This window comes from Apodemus sylvaticus, chromosome 7 (genome assembly GCF_947179515.1).
Source record: "Apodemus sylvaticus chromosome 7, mApoSyl1.1, whole genome shotgun sequence".
NCBI lineage: Eukaryota > Metazoa > Chordata > Mammalia > Rodentia > Muridae > Apodemus > Apodemus sylvaticus.
Window position 1 is genome coordinate 16,640,342 of NC_067478.1, and position 21,293 is coordinate 16,661,634.

Genomic DNA, 21,293 nt, shown 5'->3' on the forward strand with positions numbered 1-21,293 from the left:
AGGAGTAGATGAGCCAAGGATTAGTATAGGACATATACAAAATGATTCTGAAACAAAGTAAATTACTTATAAATATTTTTTAATGTTCAAGAAGGGAGGGTTACATGTTAAAGGAGCAGAGGAAGAGCTAACTGGGGGAACTCTCAGTGACCACAGGTATAATTAAACCAATATTGAGGTTTTTCAAGATATTTAACTTAATCTCTGAATCATTATTATTATAAAACATTATTGAGTAAGTAACTTGCAGAAAAGAAACAAATGTGTTTAGAAGGATCTCAGTACGTGTAGATGTTAAACCCAAGATGCATAATCTTTTAAGAGGAGATATGCATAGAAATCTCTTTCCAAGTGGTACAGTGTGGAAGATGAGGGTTAGAGATAGAGAGTAAAATAATATATTTAAAGCACACACACACACACACACACACACACACGTGCGCGCGGAGGGAGGGAGGAAGGGAGAGAGAGAGAGAGAGAGAGAGAGAGAGAGAGAGAGAGAGAGAGAGAGAGAGAGAGTGCATTTCAACCACATGAGCAGGGTTAGCATCCAAATTGGCAAGCCAAAAGTAGAGAGATGGCTCATTGCTTAAAAACACATAATACTGTTGTAGAGGACCAAAATTCAGTTCCCAGTACTCAGGGTATATGGCCACTACTTCTAACTCTAGCTCCTGGGTTTTCAAACCTCTAGTCTCTGTGGGTCACACACACACATACATGCACATAACTTAAAAAATCAAATTAACTGGTAATCAGGGAGCCTGCATGCAAGGCCTACACACACTGCTGCCAACCTCTCAATTTTTGTTGCCAGCTGAATTATAAATCATAAACAATTATTTTAAAGCACTCTCCTTTGTTTTTTGTTTAGAAGGAATTATGTACGCATAAGTTTCCCTCAGAACTTTGTTTAATCATTCATCAAAACAAGCTTAGTAATTTGACCAAGAAGCCAAAAAAACTGATTCATTAGCTAAATGAATCTAGTTATTTGCCTCTTTCATGTGAGTGGCCTCTAAACTATCCCTGGTATTCAGAAACTTGGGGTGGAATCTAGATGGAATGTTGCTATAACCCTTATATTGGTGGTTTTTCTGGAAATGGGCACTTCTGAGTGATCAGTAAATACTAAGATCTTGTGTGTTTTCTTTGTTCATGGATCCTGTTTTGTGCACTTGGTAGGACTTTAAAAACAAGGGCTTAGGGTAGAGTTAGGGTTAAAGGAAAATTTCAATAGATGACCCAAATCTCATTGTGTTTTCTTGGAATCTTCTTTAGGTTGAAGGATTTATTTGTGGTTGTTGTCTTTGAATTGCCCTTTATAGAGTCACTAAACATCAGGATATAACAGAATTATGCTCTTCCTCTAGTCTTTTGTGTCCCTCAGAACGAACTTTTAGTTTTCAAATGTTCAGGAATCCAACCATATCTGTTAAGCTTTCTAATCCTAGACCACAGAGCTCTTCAGCCACTGTTCTCCAAAGCTTTTCATTTTCTTATCTGGTTGAAATGGTATCTACATTGCCTAACCTTAGAAAGAATTCCTTCACTCCAGGGCTAGTGTAATGACAGTTGGATAACAACAAATGCTTATTCCAGAAGAATAAAAAGTGTTGAGGGGGGAAAAACCCACCATACAGAACGGAGAAGCTAATTCTTCAAACTGACAGATGGATTGTACATTTGGTGTCTCACTTTTCTTTTTTTTTTTTCTTTCTTTTTTTTTTTTTTTTTTTTTTTTGCTAAAATGCTTTTTTTTTCTTTTTCTTTTTTTTTATTCGATATAATTTATTTACATTTCAAATGATTTCCCTTTTCTAGCCCCCCCACTCCCCGAAAGTCCCGTAAGCCCCCTTCTCTTCCCCTGTCCTCCCACCCACCCCTTCCCACTTCCCCGTTCTGGTTTTGCCGAATACTGTTTCACTGAATCTTTCCAGAACCAGGGGCCACTCCTCCTTTCTTCTTGTACCTCATTTGATGTGTGGCTGAAGCCTGGATGTTTTTATTCTTGAGAGGATTATGTGATTACTAGGAAATTCTAAAAGGAGGGAAGATGCGGCAGTGGGACTGACCTTAAAAAAAAAAAATTCTTTAAACTCTACATTTATTAAAAAGTAAAGCACGGCATTGTTTTGCTTTTCTGTTAATAATTTTATTATTATGTCTCTTGGACCTGCTGCTGCTGACTTTACTTGCTCGGGGAGACTCCACTAACTTGTATTGATCAATATGTAAGCTCTTAAGTTCCATATCACCCACTAAAACGTCATTGGTTCCTTTTTCTTAAATGGACATATTTAAAGCTTAAATATGCACTATAAAGGGATATCTATTAGCATGTTTTTTTACATTTCAGGAAGCAATCACATTTGGGCCATCTAATAATAAATCGACACCAAGATGTAACACGGAATAGACAAACCATTTAGGCCAGAAATGCAACTCACATGTTAGTCAGGTTTGAGTGTTCATTCACTGAACACTTGACAAATTGTCACCTCAACTGTTAAATATACCACATTAATGATTCATATGGTAAAGAAATCAAAGCTAATGTCATGGGAGTTTCTAAGCTTGTTGAGAGTTTCTAAGTTTGTTGAGAGTAACATTTCTTATCAGGAATTTTATCTCTGTCTGTCTCTCTGTCTGTCTCCCTCTGTCTCTCTGTCTCTGTCTCTGTCTCTCTCTCTCTCTCTCTCTCTCTCTCTCTCTCTCTCTCTCTCTCTCTCGTGTGTGTGTGTGTGTGTGTGTGTGTGTGTGTGTGTGTAGCTAGAATAAAAGAACTCATTTTACTTTAGAGATAAAAGTATTTTTCTACTCAAAAAAATATGTATACTGGTGATGTAGCTCAGTAGCCAAAACTGTGTTCAGTAGCATGAGGCCTTGTATTTAATTCTTAACACCCCCAAAAACTTGTGTGTGTATGCATATATATATATATATATATATATATATATATATATATATATATATATATATATATATATGATATAATGTTTATGTGTACATTTAGCAAGCATTCATTTTAAATTTTCAAAGTATATATGTTATCTATTAACATGCATATTCTTATATACATATATGCAAGGGTTCATTTTAATTTCTAATCTTTCCCAAAGTGTCAGTCTTTTATACTTAACAATAAAAGAACCATATCTAATTGTAAAATAAAATATACTTGTTTCTATCTAAGAGTAAGAAATCCTTTTCTCTTCAAACTTATCAGGACACATTGAGCCACCAGACCAGATGATTTACATTCTTTTTTCATTAATTTAGTTATTTATTCAATTTGCATCCAATCACTGCTCCCTGGAGCCCACCTCACACATCCCTCCCTTCATCTCCCCCCATCCCCTTCTCTGAGTGTGTGGAGGTCCCCCCCCCCCACTCCCCAGATATCTCCTATACCCTTGCACATCAAGTCTCTGCAGGGCTAGGCCTGCCCTCTCCTACTGAGGCCAGACAAGACAGTCCAGTTAGGAGAATGGGTTCCACAGACAAGGCAACAGCCCTACTCCAGTTATTGTGGGACCCACATGAAGACCGAGCTACACATCTGCTACATATGTGGGGGGAGGGAGCTTAGGTCCAGCTTATATGCTCTTTGGTGGTTCAGTCTTACTCTCTTGGTCTTCCTGTGGAATTCCTATCACCTTCGGCCCTCAATCCTTTTCCTTCCCTAGAAGTCCTCGAACTCTATCCAGTGTTTGACTGTGGGTTTCTGCATCTGTTTCACTTAGTTGCTGGGTGGAATCTCACAGAGGATAGTTATGCTAGGATCCTATCTGCAAGTATAACACAGTATCATTAATAGTATCAGGGATTGGTGCTTATCCCTGGGATGGGCCTCAAGTTGGTCTGCTTATTGGTTGGCCTTTCCCTCAGTCTCTGCTCCATCTTTGTCCTTGCATTCCTTATAGACAGGACAAATTATGGGTCAAAAGATTTGTGGGTGGGTTGGTGTCCTTATTCCTTGTTCTGCCTGGCTACAGGAGGTGGCCTCTTCAGAGTCCATCTCCCCACTGCTGTGAGTCTCCGCTAAGGTCTCCCAAATTGATTCCTGGGAGCCTTCCCCATCCCAGGTCTCTGGCATGTCCTAGAGATGCCTCCCACCCCAGCTGCAGATTTCCATTCATGCTCCTGGCTCTCTGGGCCTCTCTCCTGTCTCTCCCACCTGATCCTGCAACCCTCCCATTCCATTCCCCTCTCCTCTTCCACCTAGATCCCTTCTTCCATCTGCCTCCTATGACTATTTTATTCCTGTAAGTGAGATTCAAATGTCCTCAGTTGGGCCTTCCTTCTTGTTTAGCTTTTTTGGGACTTTGGAGTGTGGCATGGTACCTGAATTTTATGGCTAATGTCCACTTAATCAGTGAGAACATACCAAGCATATCCTTTTGGGTCTGAGTTACCTCACTCAGAAAATTTTCTAGTTTCATCCATTTGACTGCAACACATGTGATATCCTTATTTTTAATAGCTAAATAATATTCCATTGTGTAAATGAACCACAATTTCTGTGTCCACTCTTCCACTGAATGACATCTGAATTGTTTGAAGCTTCTGGCTATTACAAATAAAGCTGCAATAGACATAGTGGAGCATGTGTCCTTGTAGTATGGTGGAGCATCTTTTAGACGTATGGCCAGGAGCAGTATAGTTGGGTCTTTAGGTAGAACTATTTCCAATTTTCCGAGAAACAGTCAGATTGATTTCCAGAGTAGTACAGGTTTGCACTCCCACCAGTATCAGAGGCCTGTTGCCCTTGCTCCTCATCCTTGCTAGCATGTGCTGTGGCTTTGAGTTTTTGATCTTAGCCATTCTGATGGGTGTAAGATGGAATCTCGGGGTCATTTTGATTTGCAGTTCCCTGATGACTAAGGACATTGAACATTTCTTTAAGTGCTTCTCAGCCATTCAAGATTCCTCTGTTGAGAATTCTCTGCTTAGTTCTGTACCCTATTTTTTTATGAGCCATAAAATGTGTCCTTCTGTTATAGATGTAACAACGAGAGTGAATGGACCCAGATTCATGAGAACATCATCCGAAAGTCCAGTACAAAGTACTCTGCCCCCAGTGCCAGCCATGGTGATGTATTTCTTTGGCTAGAAGATTTTGTATTGCATTTGTATGTACTAATCATGTAACAGTACAGTGGTTGGTGTTGATTGACTGTGCTGTGTAAAGTTTAATTTCCTATCCACATCTTTCCTTCCTAGGAATTTTCTAGTAGTAGTTCTTTAAGACCTTTTAGTAACTGCTGACTAAAATACAGTTTGATCTTTTTAATAATGAACTCAATACACTTTGCTAGCTTGAACTTTAGTTCAGTGTGAAAAGTGTTTTAATGTTTGCTATATTGCAAAGCCTATTTTCTTTAACAAAAAGACAACTATCAGTATCAGTTTTCTTTCTGTTCCTGTTGAATGTCATTATCATGAAGAAAGCCTGACAGTAATGAGTTAGTGAACTGGAAAGAAAGTCTTTGAAAGCAACTTTCATCTTAATCAACTTCATTTCTTTTACCTTCCTTTTAACCTATGTTTAAATAATTTATATATGAATCTCAGTGAAATTTTACACTTTGGATTGTTTTCTAAGTTGAATATTATTAAATTAGAACTACTACTTAAAAGCATAAGAGCTTTTATATAGTGTTGTAAATCTAATTTATATAGAACAGAGTTTTCCCTGAGTTTCTACCCTCAAATCATTTCATAACCTCTTTTATATAATTTATCTTTTAATCTTGTTAGAAATTTAAAATTACTTTTATATAACAGTATAAAATCTCCACAAAACCTGGAAGTTTTTCTTGTTGATAGATACTTCCCAAGTGGGAGGCCTTTAAAGGAGATCTATATCAGAGGCTACAAAGGTTGAGACCTTCACTGAGGACCAATTAATTTCTCTAAATCTGTAGTATGTGATTCCTGAGAACTTCTTTAATGGTTTTAATTTTATCGTTTGACACCATTGGATGTTGAACCTAGGGCCTTGCAAGTTTGTCTAAGTTCACTAATGCACAACTTGTATAGTTCATCCACAACATTCTGAATTGTGTAGGGGACTGCCAGACCCTAGGCAGGGTACTGAGGCCTAGAAGGAGACAGCTCAGTCTCTGGGACTTCAGTCTAGACTGTGTTTAATGGACTAATTTTGTATGATGTTGAGATCACCTTAACTTTTTAACTTTCTATCTGTGCTTCCTCAAAATAAGTAATATTTTCTACTTTGATTATTTTTGTAAGAAATCAGGGCAATGGTGTAGGTTAATGATAATGTGCTTGCCAAACATGTAATCTTAGGTTTTATCTCTAGCACTGTGGCAGGAGTGATGGAAAAGAGACCAAACTTGGTGTCTTTCTTAGTACTATGCAGTGGGTAGATGTGTGGTTCTGAATAAGAAATTGTTTTGTTTCTGTAGGTCTTATTATTTCCCTTCAGCTTTTTCGTGGTGACATGGAACAGCTCCGGAGAGAAAATCCCATGATATTTAATAGAGGATTAGCAATTACAAGAAAATTGGGATTCCCTGATGTTATCATGCCAGGTAGGAAGAATTACTTGGGGATGGAGAGGGAGGTGCATTTGCAGGATGGAATTTAGTACGCCTTTCTTAAGCAGGTGGTAGGCCATTCAGGTGAGCTATTAAAGTCTCTGCCTCCCAGGTCAGGTGACTGAGTGTAGTTTCCAGCAGTAGACCTCTGGGTTTTATAAGCATCTGTTCTTTACCAGAAGCCACATACCATGTTCCTCAGTGCATATGACAGTTTAGCAGATGGGCTTTGGAGAGTTTTGGTGATAGGAGTATCAACATGAAATTTCTTGGTCATCATGAGATGTGTTTTTGTAACCACGTCTTCCATCACATTCCCTAGCTGAGGATTATTTTGCAAGAATTTCCTGCTTAAGGGGAAGAATTTATCAAAATATGTGCTTACACTATCAGAGACTGCCATTTGTGTAGGAATTACAGGTACATTTTAATGTAACAGAAAATAGATCACACAAACAGTATACATACATTTAAGTACTCTACATATCACTCCCTGGTCATTTTCTCATTATCGCTATGAAAGTCCATAGGAGAACGTAGAGATGCATTGCCTCTCAAGTATGCTTTACTAGGCAGATACTAGACACATGGTTTCTACTAAGCAGACTGAAGTAGAGCCAAATGACAGCTGAAGCAACTGTTAGATGGGAAAGGGCTGGGTAGAGATGGAGGGCAGGTAGTTCGATAATCAAGATGTGAAGAAATAGGGATCTCTGAACAGGCAAATACCTGGTTGTTTGTATATAATCTAGGGGAGGCAGACCGACCCTCAGTTGAGGTTTAATTCTTAGTACAAAGCTTGCTTTGCTGAGAAGAACCAGGTCAGGATGGACCAACTTGTTACTACTCCAGATGTCATCTGTTATTTCTTCCTGCTCCTTCACTAATCCTCTTGTTGGAAACATTTACCAATACTCACCCGAAGAGGAGTGTGACTTAAGCATAAAGACGGCCACAAAGTGGGTTCTGCTGCCTTCCAGCTACTCCATCTTGCCCAAATTTATTTTATATTGCCTCCATTCTCTCCCCATGGACAATGTGAATGCAGAGCAAGCTGCTGTGCACAGCCTTTATTTCCTATTCATGAACACAGGGCTATTGGGATGGCAAATTTAGGCCGGCTATATCAATTATGTTTATTGCTAAGTGCTAAGAGACTTCATTCTTATGAAGGGCCTCCATCTGCCTGTTGTACAGGTGAGTATTCCATTGTAATACCCCTATACTTTTCCTGATTCCATTCTTCAGACCTGTCTATAACCCATAATCAGAGAAGGAAAAGTCCAAACAAGTCTCTAGTTTTGCAGCCATAGTTTTGAAAGGAGAATAGAGGCTTACCAAAATTGACTGAATGACCTTTCAAAATTAGATGTCAAGGTGCTAACTGTGGAACATATGAGTCCTTTAAGTTCTTTTCTTCTACATATTTTGTAGACTATTTAGATATTAATTTCCTAATAGCTTATGGAAAAAAATAAACTCCAGTCAAAATTGTACATAAAGGCTAGGAGATAGCTCAGGCAACAAGTAGAATGCTTCTGTTTCATCTTAAAAAATGCTCAACTTCATTAGTCATCAGGGAAATGCAAATCAAAACAACCCTGAGATTTCACCTTAAACCAGTCAGAATGGCTAAGATTAAAAACTCAGGAGACAGCAGGTATTGGCGAGGATGTGGAGAAAGAGGAACACTCTTCCACTGCTGGTGGGGTTGCAAATTGGTGCAACCACTCTGGAAATCAGTCTGGCGGTTCCTCAGAAAACTGGGCACGTCACTTCCGAAAGACCCTGCTATACCACTCCTGGGCATATACCCAGAGGATTCCCCAGCATGTAATAAGGATATATGTTCCACTATGTTCATAGCAGCCCTATTTATAATAACCAGAAGCTGGAAAGAACCCAGGTATCCCTCAACAGAAGAATGGAAGCAAAAAAATGTGGTATATATATACAATGGGGTACTATTCAGCCATTAGAAACAATGAACTCATGAAATTCTTAGGCAAATGGATAGAGCTGGAGAACGTCATACTAAGTGAGGTAACCCAGTCTCAAAAGATGAATCATGGTATGCACTCACTAATAAGTGGATATTAGCCTGGAAAACTGGAATACCCAAAACATAATCCATACATCAAATGAGGTACAAGAAGAACAGAGGAGTGGCCCCTGGTTATTGAAAGACTCAGTTTAGCGGTATGAGGCAAAACCAGAACAGGGAAGTGGGAAGGGGTGGGTGGGAGAACAGGGGGAGGGAAGGGGGCTCATTATGTGACTTTCGAGGAGTGGGGGACCAGAAAAGGGGAAATCATTTGAAATGTAAAAAAAAAAAAAAAGAAGAAGTGTGCTTCTGTTTCAAGCAGTTGCATGTGTATGTATGTGTATACACTTGTGTGCATGTCTGTGAGTACCCATAATTGTGTGCACTCTTGTGTTTGTGTATTGTAGTCAGTCTGTCTTGGGAACAATGACTGTAGGAAGAAAAGCCTTAGAGAGTTATAAGTCCTAGCCATCCCTCCTTCTGAAACTGGGGCACCCTTCTTCTAAGAGAATATTGTACCTGTATTGCAAAAGTCCCTTAGCTTCCCAGTACTGGCAAATTTACAAGAAGTTGCAACTTCATCTTCTTGACACATGGACACACGGCACAAGAACAGAAAAGAAACTATGTCAGTAACTGTGAGCTTATCAACACTAAAGTCTGAGAAATTATAGTAAATGAAAAATTAGAATTACTCGTAAGCTGTGATTCTTATTTTTAAAGTAGCCAGCATTTGGCAGAAACTCCCAGATACTCATATGGAGAGATCTATTTTTGTTGGGCTGGCCCAGATAGATCCCTGTCAAAACATGTTGCTAGAGCTGCATGGAGGAGGTAAGCCAGACTCTAGCACAGGTGTCTCACATGTCATCTCTAAAATGGTCTTTCTGACATCTTTTCATTGCTTTCCATGAGAGTTTATACACATCAGGTGGGTGCTATTACAGGTTGACCCTACCACATGTAGGTCATAGTTTGTCTTATGTAAGTGTGTTTGTGTGGTGTGTGTGTGTATTCATGTCTGTACATACAGGTATATAAAGAAGCCAAAGGTTGACACTAAGTATTTTCTGTCAAATTTTTTTTGAGACAAAACTTATCTCTGAACCTGAAACTCACCAATTGTCTAGACCAGCTGACAAGCAAGCCTCTGGGAAACTTATGTCTCCATGCTCTCAAATGCTAGAATTACAGATACATGCTGCTGTATTTGGCTTTTTACATGGTATTAGGGATCTGAATTTAGGTCCTCATGTTTGTGCAAGTAGCACTGTACCAGCTAAGCCATCGCTTCATTTATTTTAAACTAAGCACATAAAACCTTTTATTGGTTAATCACAATATTTTTTGTTTTCTCCTTTCTTTAAGATTATTTTTTATTCAGTACAAAAGCTAATTACTCTATAGCACACCTTTAGTCCTTCCCTATGTTTTAAAAAGATGATAAGCAGGAAAGACTGGGTTAGGACAGATGATCCCGGGGAACAAGTAGATATTCATATCATTCCCCAGGACTTATGGGTCAGAATTTAGACACAATAATGCCTCAGAGAATTCTGGCAGCCAATATACTGTAACATGCTTCAAATACCCTATTGAAAAAGCTGCCATACCCTTTCTCTGGACCATACTTAAGCCAGCAGCAGTGTGCCAACATCTTCTGTAGCCTCTTTTATCTTTATTGGAAAGCCTGTGTCCTAGGTTAATGGAATTCCAGAATTCTTTTGTGATTCTGTGAGAAGTACAATGGTTTTAAAGCCTTGAATTTCTAAGGATATTTAGTCTCTAGTTGATGTTTCAACTAGAGTTTCAAGTTTCAAATTAGTTGGTCTTCTATCTTAATATAAAAGTCTACTTATGTATTAGTATATTGTTCTAACTAGAGTAAACTTCCCCTAAAGCAGTAGTTCTGTACTATTAATGTAAATCAGAATTACTTGCAAGACTTAGAAAAATAGATTATTGTAGCCACCTCAGTAGTTTGTGACTTTTTTGAGTCAGGGCCTAGCAGTTTGGCTTTCTTACCAGCTCTTAGGTAATGGTGGTGTTGGTTTAGGAACCTCTTTAAGAACTGTGTCTTAGGACTAAGAGATGGTTCAGTGGTTAAGGGTATTCACTGCTCTTGCAGAAGACCGGAGTTCAGCTCCCAGTTCACATATTGTGTGGGTCACAAATATTGTAACTACAGCTTCAGGGGATCTGACTCTCTTGCGTGGGCTTCAAAGACATAAAAGTACATATATGCATGCATGTGCACACACATACATACACATACTTAAAAATTTAAAAAAAAAGTTTTTGAAAGAACCATGTTTTAGGGCTGGCCAAATGGTTAATGGAGTAAAAGTATTTTCTGTGTAAGTCTGAGTTTGATCCCCAGAACCCAAGATGGAACTAGCTCCTGAGAGTTGTCCTCTGACCTCTACACATACATCAGAGAACCGTACTCATACACACATCATACATGTATACACACTCACAATTACAGTAAATTAAATTTAAATTCAAACTAAAAGAGAGAGTGTACCATAACTTAGAAAGTACTCTGCATTAGGAGTGGGCAGTTCATTCCTGCTGAGTCAGATCCAAGTTCAGCAGGATTTGTCCTTGGGTTGCTCTGGACTTGCACGTTAGAGAACAGATATTCACACTTGCTAGTCTTCTTAAGGACCCTTTGATTTTTGCCTTTGTGCTGTAAATACACTCTTGCCATTTTCTTTGATCCTTAATAAAAAGTGAATGTTTCATCACTGACCTACAAGTGATGTTTCTTTCTCTTTTCTTGTTTGTCTTAATTGTTCTTGTTTTTCTCTGTGCTGTCCCCCTCATTCTCTACCCTTTCTTTCTGATGCAGAGATGAAGATAGTTGGGTGTAAGTTCTTGATTTTGTGTGTCCTGACTGCTTATTGCCTGCCTTGTTCCCATCACCATTTGTTTCATGGAATGTTGCAATCCTGGGGTGGGGTGTCATGGACATGATTAATCCTTCATCAGTCTCACCTTCCTGGGTAACTGATAAGAACTAAAAGAGAAGCTACCAGCCTAATCTAAAACACCATGTATTTCTTTGGCTGTTTATTAAGATCTGAGGGCATTTAGAAATATCTTAACAAGTCTGCAGTATGTAGAAAAATGAACTTTTAAATGAGACATAGGCATGATGCATTATTCCAATTATATAGAAAATGAGTAGTTTTTATTCTGAGCCACTCAGTCAGAAAAGCAAAAATGTGTTCTTTTTAGTTATGCTAAGACAGTTCATAAAAAGGGCAAACACATACAAACAAGACTTTTGGGGAAGAATTAGCCACAAGTCTAGTATTAGATCAATTTACGATAGGTGTGTTCATGGGACTATGGTCAGTCTTTTCCAAATGAGGCTTTGGCCATATCTCTAAAGTATAGAATATGCACCACTTCATACACCCAAATCTGTACGGAGCTCGGGAAACATTTCTCCCAGGATGGAATGGCAGACAGGCAGAGCAATGGGATACATATAACCCAAAACTCCCAAGCAAGGCTGGAGCTTTTAACAAGAGATAATCCTGCCAGCAGAAGGTTCTAGTGTCTGAACTAGACAGAAATTCTGTTATCAATAAGGAGACTACTAGAAGAAACAAGTGTTCCATGTGCAGTGTTTTTTCAGAGTCACTAGGATGCACATTTTGGGAGGCCAGACTGTCAGAGTACTCTCCTACCTGCTAAGTTTTCTGGAGACTGGACAGCACTGTTTCCTTCTCAGAACTCTTCCTGTATAAGGACCTTAAAGAAGTATTTCAGGCCAATTCCTCTCGTGTTAATGAGGCTTCAAGTTCAGACCTTTACTTCCAGAAATTGTTTCTATAGCTTCATAGAAATCTGGATATTTTTAAATATATAGTAGAAGTTACACACACACACACACATATACACATACACACATCTCCTGTGCCAAATCCAGCCAGAAGTCTTTTTTTTTGGTGCACTTGCCAGCCAAAAATGTTTGTATTTGTCTATTAGACAGTATCTCTCTGTATAATATAGATTTTTCTTGAACTAGATCCTTTTACCTCAGAATTTTTTAACATAATAAAGGATTGTGAAAACAAAATATGCAACTGACCCAGATCCCTCAAATACTACCAGATCTGTATAGGAAGCTTGCCTAACTCTGCCTTCTGTTAAGTAACTAGTCCATTGGCATGCTGCTATACCAACAGCTGACAGTGGCTATTATATAATCTGTGAAAGAAGAGGAGACAGTTATTCTGAGGCACTCTTAAAGGAATGAACCCGATTAATTCATCTCCAGGCAAGAAACAATGTTGCATGGCACCCAAGTACTATTACGAAACACTCAGAGAAATAAATATGAAGTCCTCTGTCATCATTAGAAAATAGAGAGTGCCTAGCAAAGAAAGGCATGGATGCCCAGCTCCATTCCTAAATTAGGACAGCCCATTATTAGCAGGACAACTCTCTGCACTGCCACATTCTGCATAAAAATCCTCACCTTCCCAGCACTCTCCAAACTGCCTGCCTAGGGGCTGCCTAGGCCTTTGCTCTTAAGAAAACTTTAGCACTGCTCTCTCAGCGTGGCACCATGGTATAAGCTAGGAAGAATATTAAAATCACCTGGTGATATTTTTGTAAATATATGTACACAAGACCCACTATAATCTCAATGGGTAAATGCTAGGAATCCGTCTTTTAACATGTTTTCTAAGTGATTAAAATACAATCAACCAGACACTAGCATACAAAACCCATCTTGCCCATCTGCAATACAAAGTGCCTGCCATCTTCCCTCCCTGGAAAATAGTTTCTTACAGTCAATGAGTGTTAATTTTTTTCCTTAAGACAGTGCCTTAACATTGATGCATTATTCCATTGATGGGTTTGGGGAACATACAGTGTGCATTGGAGAGCAACTGAAGAGTGGGAGAACCCTGGGAGAGCACCTGGAAGGTGTACTTTGGCTGCTGGCCCCTGCTCTTTAGGTTTTCTCCTAATTCCAGGTCAATTAGTGGAGAGTGTGATTTTAGTGATACCACTGAGACCTTTTTACAAGAAGTCTGTCATAACTTCTAGCACCATTAACCTTCACAAGATGTCATTTTAAAAATGAGATAGAATTTGCAAAATTACAACCCATAAGGCATTCTGTTACCTTTCTGAGATTATCTCTGGCCCAGCATATCTATTCTCTAAATAAAAAGCAATCAAGGACATGGTGAAATCAAGCTGCTTTAGACTGTGCCTCAGAGGGTAGTACTTGCATTAAAAACTTTTGAAGGATATCACAAAGGCACTCTGTTTCAAAAAGGAGTAAAAAATGCAAGCTATATATCTACCTTAGCCCTTTATTTTAAAATTGCTAACATTTCACATAAAATGTCCTGCTTAAAAACTATGAGCTCATTAAATAAAACCACACAGAAAAAATTTTGTTATTAACAGTCTGCAAGGTAAGACCTGCTTTTGTGTCATCATTCTGTATTGTTATTGCTACATTTGAAATATTTTGATGCCAAGGGTTGACCTACACATAAAATCATAGATACAAAAAGTGTGTACGTATTAGAAGAATATTTCAAATAGCCAGCAGATACCTGCTTTTAAAAGCCATATGTACTGTCTCTAAAATAACTCCCAGAAACTGAAAACCAGCGTAAATCAAGCACCTAGTCTTTAGATTAGACATTAAAATTATCTTATCAGTTAATGCTAAGATATTTTAAAAACTGAATTATTGCTTAAATCTCATAGGAAAGCCAATATGCAACTAAAAGTCTTCTGTTAGAGGCAGTCTCAGTTATTAAAAGTTGCACGTGTCATCAGTTCTGACTCATTCCTTGATAGTAACAATAGTCAGTACTAATTTCTCAGTTACATTTGAATTTTAGATGTTCAGGGTTTTCAATACATCCAGGACTAATTCTATTCAGCCTATTACCAGACAATGACAAACTGGTGAAATATAGTTTCCTTTTTTGTCTGCCTTCCCCACCTTACCCACATACCTTAGTACTTCTGATGGTATTCTAGGAAGGCTGAAACAAAGGAAGTAGATTAATGTTCTAAATTCATCAGAATTTAAAGCACAGAATACCCAACCAAAAGGGAAAGTTTGAGAAAACTACAGAAATGGTTTTCCTCGACCCTGCCCACATTTGCAAAATTCTTAGATTTTTTTTCCATTCATGAGATCCTTAGGGAACAAACTGACTTTTAGTACTAGAGAAAGTTCTTTATGCTCCTGAAAAAATATTTGTCATGGACTGCTTTTCTTTACTTGAGCCAAGTTATTTTGAAAACTGTATTTGTCCATAAGTGTGATTGTTAGATTGCACTTCTAGACTAGGAGGGTGACCTGAAGAATGGAAGGAAGGGTCATGAAGACCTCAAAAGAACCTGTGTATATAGGCCAGACCTAGTCAGAGTTTGAAGCCTAAGACGCATTGAAGTCAAAAGGGGAGAGACAGTCGGTTCAAGAAAGATAGCAGTGCCACTTGTATATGTCCAAACCAGGATGCTCACTTGCTAACCAAAACCAAATTTTGTTTCTCTCATTGTGACTCCAGGTAATAAACATATTTTGATAAATCTCCAAGAAAGAAATAGTGTGTTCTTTATTCAGACTCTGAGGTTTTGAGAGTTATAAAAAGAAAAATATAAAAGAAAAATCTCTTAGGGGAAAGAAAAGGGACTAGTAGCAAACAGACATCATTAAAATAAGTGCCAAAATCTTCCTTCTTTGAGGGGCTTATACTACAGCCATCTTGGAGGGGAGAGACTGAGCCGTCTGAACACCAATAATCCGAGCTAGGATTCTCTAAGTTATCTGTAGGGAACACCTTTAGAATTTAGACTTAAAGAATACATAACTAACCTGAGTACTGCTGCACTGGTGTTGGTGGACAGTCCATTGTTATTAACCAAGCTTGCAATGCCCTGAGGACCCAAATGCTAGCCTGATGTTCCATGCAGTTGGGGCACTGTGGGGTCTGTGGTCATGAGCACATTGCATTTTCTCTTCTCAACAGGTGATATTCGCAATGATTTGTACCTAACACTGGAGAAGGGGGACTTTGAAAGAGGGGGAAAGAGTGTACAAAAGAATATTGAAGTAACCATGTATGTACTTTATGCAGATGGAGAAATCTTGAAGGTAAGGCTTGTTAGTAATTTAGAATGAAAGCTAATGTGTTTCTATGGACTGTCTTTGTCCCGCAGCTGATTTCCTCTAGGCAAGACTGAATTCAGTTGCTCAATATCCTTTTTCCTGCCTTTGTTTATTATCCATGGAAAAACTACACATTTATACAGTGTGGTTTGAAAAGGATTCCTAATGTCATAGTCCTCACACTAATTCTTCCTAGTGTCTGACCTGTATGCCTGTAACCCCAATTTAGACAGATTCCTTTTAGTTCTGCCCTGCGTGTTACCTGTTCTCCATTCTGCCAAGCACAGAGCTGCCTATTTTTTTCCAGTGATTACTAGGTCCTACTTTGCCTTTTTACTATTTGAGATAGCATTATATTATAATTTCATTGAGGATAGGATTTAACTATTCTCTTCTTGGTCCCAGGTTTAGAACAGAAAAGAACAGATTAAGTCCTAGAAAATAATTTTCAGTAATACTTTGCATGGTTTCTTGGCTATTCTTCATTGAAAACTGGGACCTAGGGGACTGATTTTTAAGGCTGTCTGTTTTTTTTCTGAGTCCTGTCATGGTAAAGACCATGGTGAACAACAGTTAGACTTCATTTCTAGTGCATGTGTCAGATCAGCCTTTTACAAGTCTCACTTTGGTATACTGACTAAAACCCCATGAGGAAGACAGAATGGGAATTATTAGCTATATTAGCTGATATTACTATCAGAGGAAAAGGGCAAAATTAGTTGAAACCATCTCCTAAAAGAGAAATAAAGGAGAAGGTTTACAGAGATAAGACAGAGATTTATGTATTACTGTAAAACATAGAGTAAGCTCAACTTAATGTTGAGATAGGCATGACCATTGCTTACATAAGAACATGCCAGAAGCTGGGCAGTGGTGGTGCACAGAGTGTAATCCCAGCACTCTGGGAGGCAGAGGCAGGCAGATTTCTGAGTTCAAGACCAGCCTGGTCTACAGAGTGAGTTTCAGGACAGGCAGGGATATACAGAGAAACCTTGTCTCGAAAAAACCAAATACAAAAAACAAAAAAAAAACCCAAACAAAAAAAGAACATTCCAGAGCAGTAGAGTATCAGCATGTGTGGAAAGAGAGCTCTCCTTAATTTTGTTGCCCCAATCTCCTTGCAGGGCACAGGGCAGACCACTGCTAAGTCTTTATCTTTTTTGTAATGTTTAAAGGCTTGAGTCAGATTAAATCTGACCTGTCTTTCCTTATGAAAAATTAACAGAGATGACTTAAAAAGCTCAACATAACATTAAGGAAAATTAGGAAGCAGTCTTTGTCTTGTAACTTAGGATTCCTTCTTGATCTGATAAGGTGTCATGAGTGATGACTTCTCTTAGGGAACTCCTTACTGCCCTTCTTAGAAAGATTTACCATGGTGATGCAGATACACCAGCCAACTCCTCCAGCTTGTCAGCTTGTGTGGTCACCTCTGAGCCAAGGATAACAGGAGTGCTATGACTGCCACCAGAAATGCCCAGCCTTTTGACATTTTGTTGTCATCTACAAAAATACTGGGCATCATTCATAGGATACATGTGGTGTGTGGCAGGCCTCAAACTGGCTATTCCTGAATAATCGTACTGTCTATACAGTTCCAAAAGTACTGAATTTAAGTCAAATATGTTATCATCTGATCAGGTGCAAAATACGATCTTCATATAAGATAAAATATTCAGAAATTAGGGTGCTTTTTTTAAAACAATAATTATTCACTTTGCATTCTAATACTAGTCCCTTTCCCCCTCCGTAACCCCTCACAAAGATCTTCCCCTCACCCCTCACCCCTCACCCCTCACCTCCCATCTCCTTTTCCTCTGAGGAGAGGTACTTCCTCCATGGCTCATCAAGTCACCGTAGGACTAGGCCTATCCTTTCCCACTGAGGCAAGATGGCCCAGTTTGAGGAATAGGATCCATAGGCAGGCAACAGATTCAGGGACCAGTTGTTGGGGGACCTGCATGAGGACCAAGCTGCACTTCTGCTACTTATGTACAAGGATTGGAGGTGGTACTAGGTGCTTCTATGAATATAACATCTTATGTTTTTCTTTTCCAGGACTGTATCAGCTTAGGTTCAGGAGAGCCCAATAGAAGTTCCTATCACTCCTTTGTTCTCTACCACAGTAATAGTCCTCGTTGGGGAGAAATTATCAAATTACCTATTCCCATTGACAGATTCCGGGGCTCCCATCTCCGCTTTGAATTCAGACATTGTTCCAGTGAGTGAAACCTGCCTTCATATTCTCTTGAGGATAAAAATATCTACTTTGAAGTAGAATTGCGAGAATTCTTGTTATTGGCATGAAAATGTGGAAACAGAAATAAACAGAAATAGAATATCATCAGAGTCTGTCTTGGACTGTAAAAGCAGTTATTCAAAAACATGGAATTTGGGTCTAGAGAGATGGCTTAGCAGTTAAGAGCAATCTGCTCTTCTTAAGGACCCGAGTTCAGTTTGCAGCGCTGACATCACATGATTCACAACCACCTGTAGCTCCAGCTCCAAAGGATCTGACGTCCTCCTCTGGCCTCACACACACTTGTGGAGTGCACGTGTGTTTGCACATACACACACATAAGTAAAAAATAATTTTGTAGAAACATCCTTGGGATCTAATACTGGCTTTCACTAGTATCTGAAATGTCCAATGTTATTTGGGATATTTTCCTTCATACTTACTGAACTACTTTAAAGAACGCCTTTCTGTCTTATCAAGACCAGAAAATTAGTTTCTGCTGTGGTCATGTGCTGCAATGCTTGGGGTATTAAATGGAATTGCAGACCAGCATATTTCTCATTATCCTACAGACAGATTGCTAAGGTTTGAAAGCATGGGAGTGACAAGCATAAGGGGGGTTCTAATAATTGGCTCTGCTTGCAGCAAAGGACAAAGGGGAAAAGAAACTCTTTGGCTTTGCATTCTCTCCGCTGATGCGTGATGACGGCACCACACTCTCAGATGATATTCACGAGCTTTATGTGTATAAGGTATGAACCTGGCTTTCTTCCAACTCCTTTCCTCAGCCCACCATGGTCATTCTCAAGTATGATCTCATTTACATGGTTTTCATGGGTCAGGCCAGAGGATTTGACATAGTACACTGGTGGTGGATGACAATAAGACAGCTATGGCCAGGCTTTCCCTCTCTAGGTACATTGGTCTGTCTCCCACAACTAATGCCAACAGGCCTGAGAAATCAATTACTAACTCTTCTATGCAGCTATCATTTTAACTAATGTTTCAAGTCCTGCTATTTTAGATCATGATGTTCTCAGTTGCCACAACATAGCTGCTAACCAGTGTTGTTCAAATAATCAGACAGAGGCCACATACCCTTCTTCTGAGAAATTTATGAATAGAAAGAACTCAAAGAACCTGAAATTTTAGGAAGATAGTAATAAACATTAGCTCAGAAGTTCCCTTGTTTTTGCATATTGTGTGCTTAGGAAATAAATCTCCGTTCTCTCTGTCTACCTACAGTGCGATGAGAATAGCACATTTAACAACCACGCCCTATACCTGGGCCTGCCCTGCTGCAAAGAAGACTACAATGGCTGCCCTAATATTCCCTCCAGCCTCATCTTCCAGCGTAGCACCAAAGAGTCTTTCTTTATCTCTACACAACTTTCTTCTACTAAACTCACACAAAATGGTAGGTAATGACACCTACAAGGTACATTCCATTATTTCTAGTTGCTGCTTCCACATGGTTTACATGGTCTAGGAGACAGGCTGCTTCTTCATGACAAAACAGGTAGTTGCTCAACAAATAATATCCCAGAGAGTTGTCCATTGCTGTGTAGTTTGGGGTTCCCATCCAGGGTGTACACATGTATTTTTCTCCTTTTTTTCAGCACTTAAAAAAACTTACCAGATTCTGTCACTACTAGTTCTGTCTCCCTAGATCCCACCTGTCTGTCTGAAAAAGTTTGGGCCTGGCTTAACTTTATAAAGTTCACGTCTTTGGGGGCTTACTTTCTAGTGGACCTCCTTGCTCTGTTGAAATGGAAGGCCTTCCCAGACCGGATCATGGACATACTAGGGCGACTGCGGCATGTCAGTGGGGAAGAAATTGTTAAGGTATGTCTCTCACGCAGTCTAAGCACACTCTCAAAGGCAGAATATGGGCAGAAGGCCTTCCCTGAAATTTCTGCCAGTAAGCCTCTAAGGCCATTTCTCCAAATACTTAATGAATAGGAATAATTTTGGAGGCTTTTCTTTTTTTTTTCTTAAGTTTCTTTCCAATTTAAATTTTTTTAAAGAAAAAGTTTATTATCTCCTAAGAATGATATAATATATATATAATTGTAAAAATTATACATATATATGATATAAAATATCATAGGGACCCTTCTTTTCATTTTAAATAGAAAGAGTTGCTCAATAATAATAGCCCACAAAGTTGTCCATGGTTGTGTAGTTACTTGTAGGGTTCACATCTAGAGTGTGCAGATAGATAGATAGATAGATAGATAGATAGATAGATAGATAGACAGACAGACAGATAGATAGATAGATAGATAGATAGATAGATAGTTTAGATAGATTTAGTTTCTGCTATGGTCATGGTGACCTGTAAAGCCTTGTAATATTATATGTAATATATATTATAGTCGCATATAAAATAATTTTCATTATTTATAATATTAAATACATATAATCACATTTTAACTTAAATGATAAACCCTATTTCATGATTTGTTTTACTTCCCACAGGAAAAAAATGATACTAAAGTATAGCAGTAAATATCTGTTCAGAGTCAGTCCCAGTGGCTGTGCTGTCTGAATTTGTTTTCTTCTCTCTAGGTCTGTGTTGTTTTCCCTACTTTATAGCCTTCAACACACAAACCTGGGCTTTTGATTATAAACACTAGAATACAGTCAATTAATTTGTAGCTATTAGTTTTGCCCCATTTCTTACCTAAAGTCCATACTAGGGAGCTTTCTTACCCTTGAGCATGGCTGCTTTCTCTATGTATCTTTGTGATATGTCTCATCTAGTGAGACACAGTCCTGTGAGTAGCATGTTTTCCCAGTTGTCTTTAGCTTAAGATTGTACCAAGCACTTCTAGCAGAATAAGGCCAGCAGGAAAATACTATGCATTAGACCAAGCTCTACTGAAGAAAGAGGAAGAGCTTTGGATTGACCGTAAATAGCAATAGAACAACCCTAATTTGACTCATACTGCCTTGAAATAAATTATAAATGTTGTATCACTTACATGCTTTAAATGACAAGATAGTGGAGTTTTCATTTGTCAAGGTATTCCAAGCATCCACTGAGGCATAAACTAAAAACAAAAATTGCAACAACACTGCCAAATTTTATCTACATTGAGAGCCCTTATTGGCTGCATTTTTCTTTCTCCTGAGAGTCTAATTTCTAAACAAAAGTATAGCTTTGTTTAGATGAAGCCTAACATACCATAACCTCATAAAGATGTACTCCATATAACTAGGCTACAGTAGAGAGTGAAAGACAGCTGAACTCTTTCCAGTCCCAGAAAAGTA

The 21,293-nt window shown here is 38.7% G+C and overlaps 1 protein-coding gene across 1 annotated transcript in view; it reads left to right on the forward strand.

The window, feature by feature from the left end:
* Dock3 (dedicator of cytokinesis 3) overlaps positions 1-21,293 on the forward strand; it is a 308,913-nt gene that overhangs the window by 186,133 nt on the left and 101,487 nt on the right. Inside the window, exons 13-19 of the mRNA XM_052189224.1 lie at positions 5,007-5,095; positions 6,435-6,560; positions 15,639-15,763; positions 17,837-17,999; positions 18,663-18,769; positions 19,263-19,434; positions 19,765-19,862. Of these exons, the coding sequence (XP_052045184.1) occupies positions 5,007-5,095; positions 6,435-6,560; positions 15,639-15,763; positions 17,837-17,999; positions 18,663-18,769; positions 19,263-19,434; positions 19,765-19,862 (880 nt within the window). The remainder of the gene's footprint in view (positions 1-5,006; positions 5,096-6,434; positions 6,561-15,638; positions 15,764-17,836; positions 18,000-18,662; positions 18,770-19,262; positions 19,435-19,764; positions 19,863-21,293) is intronic.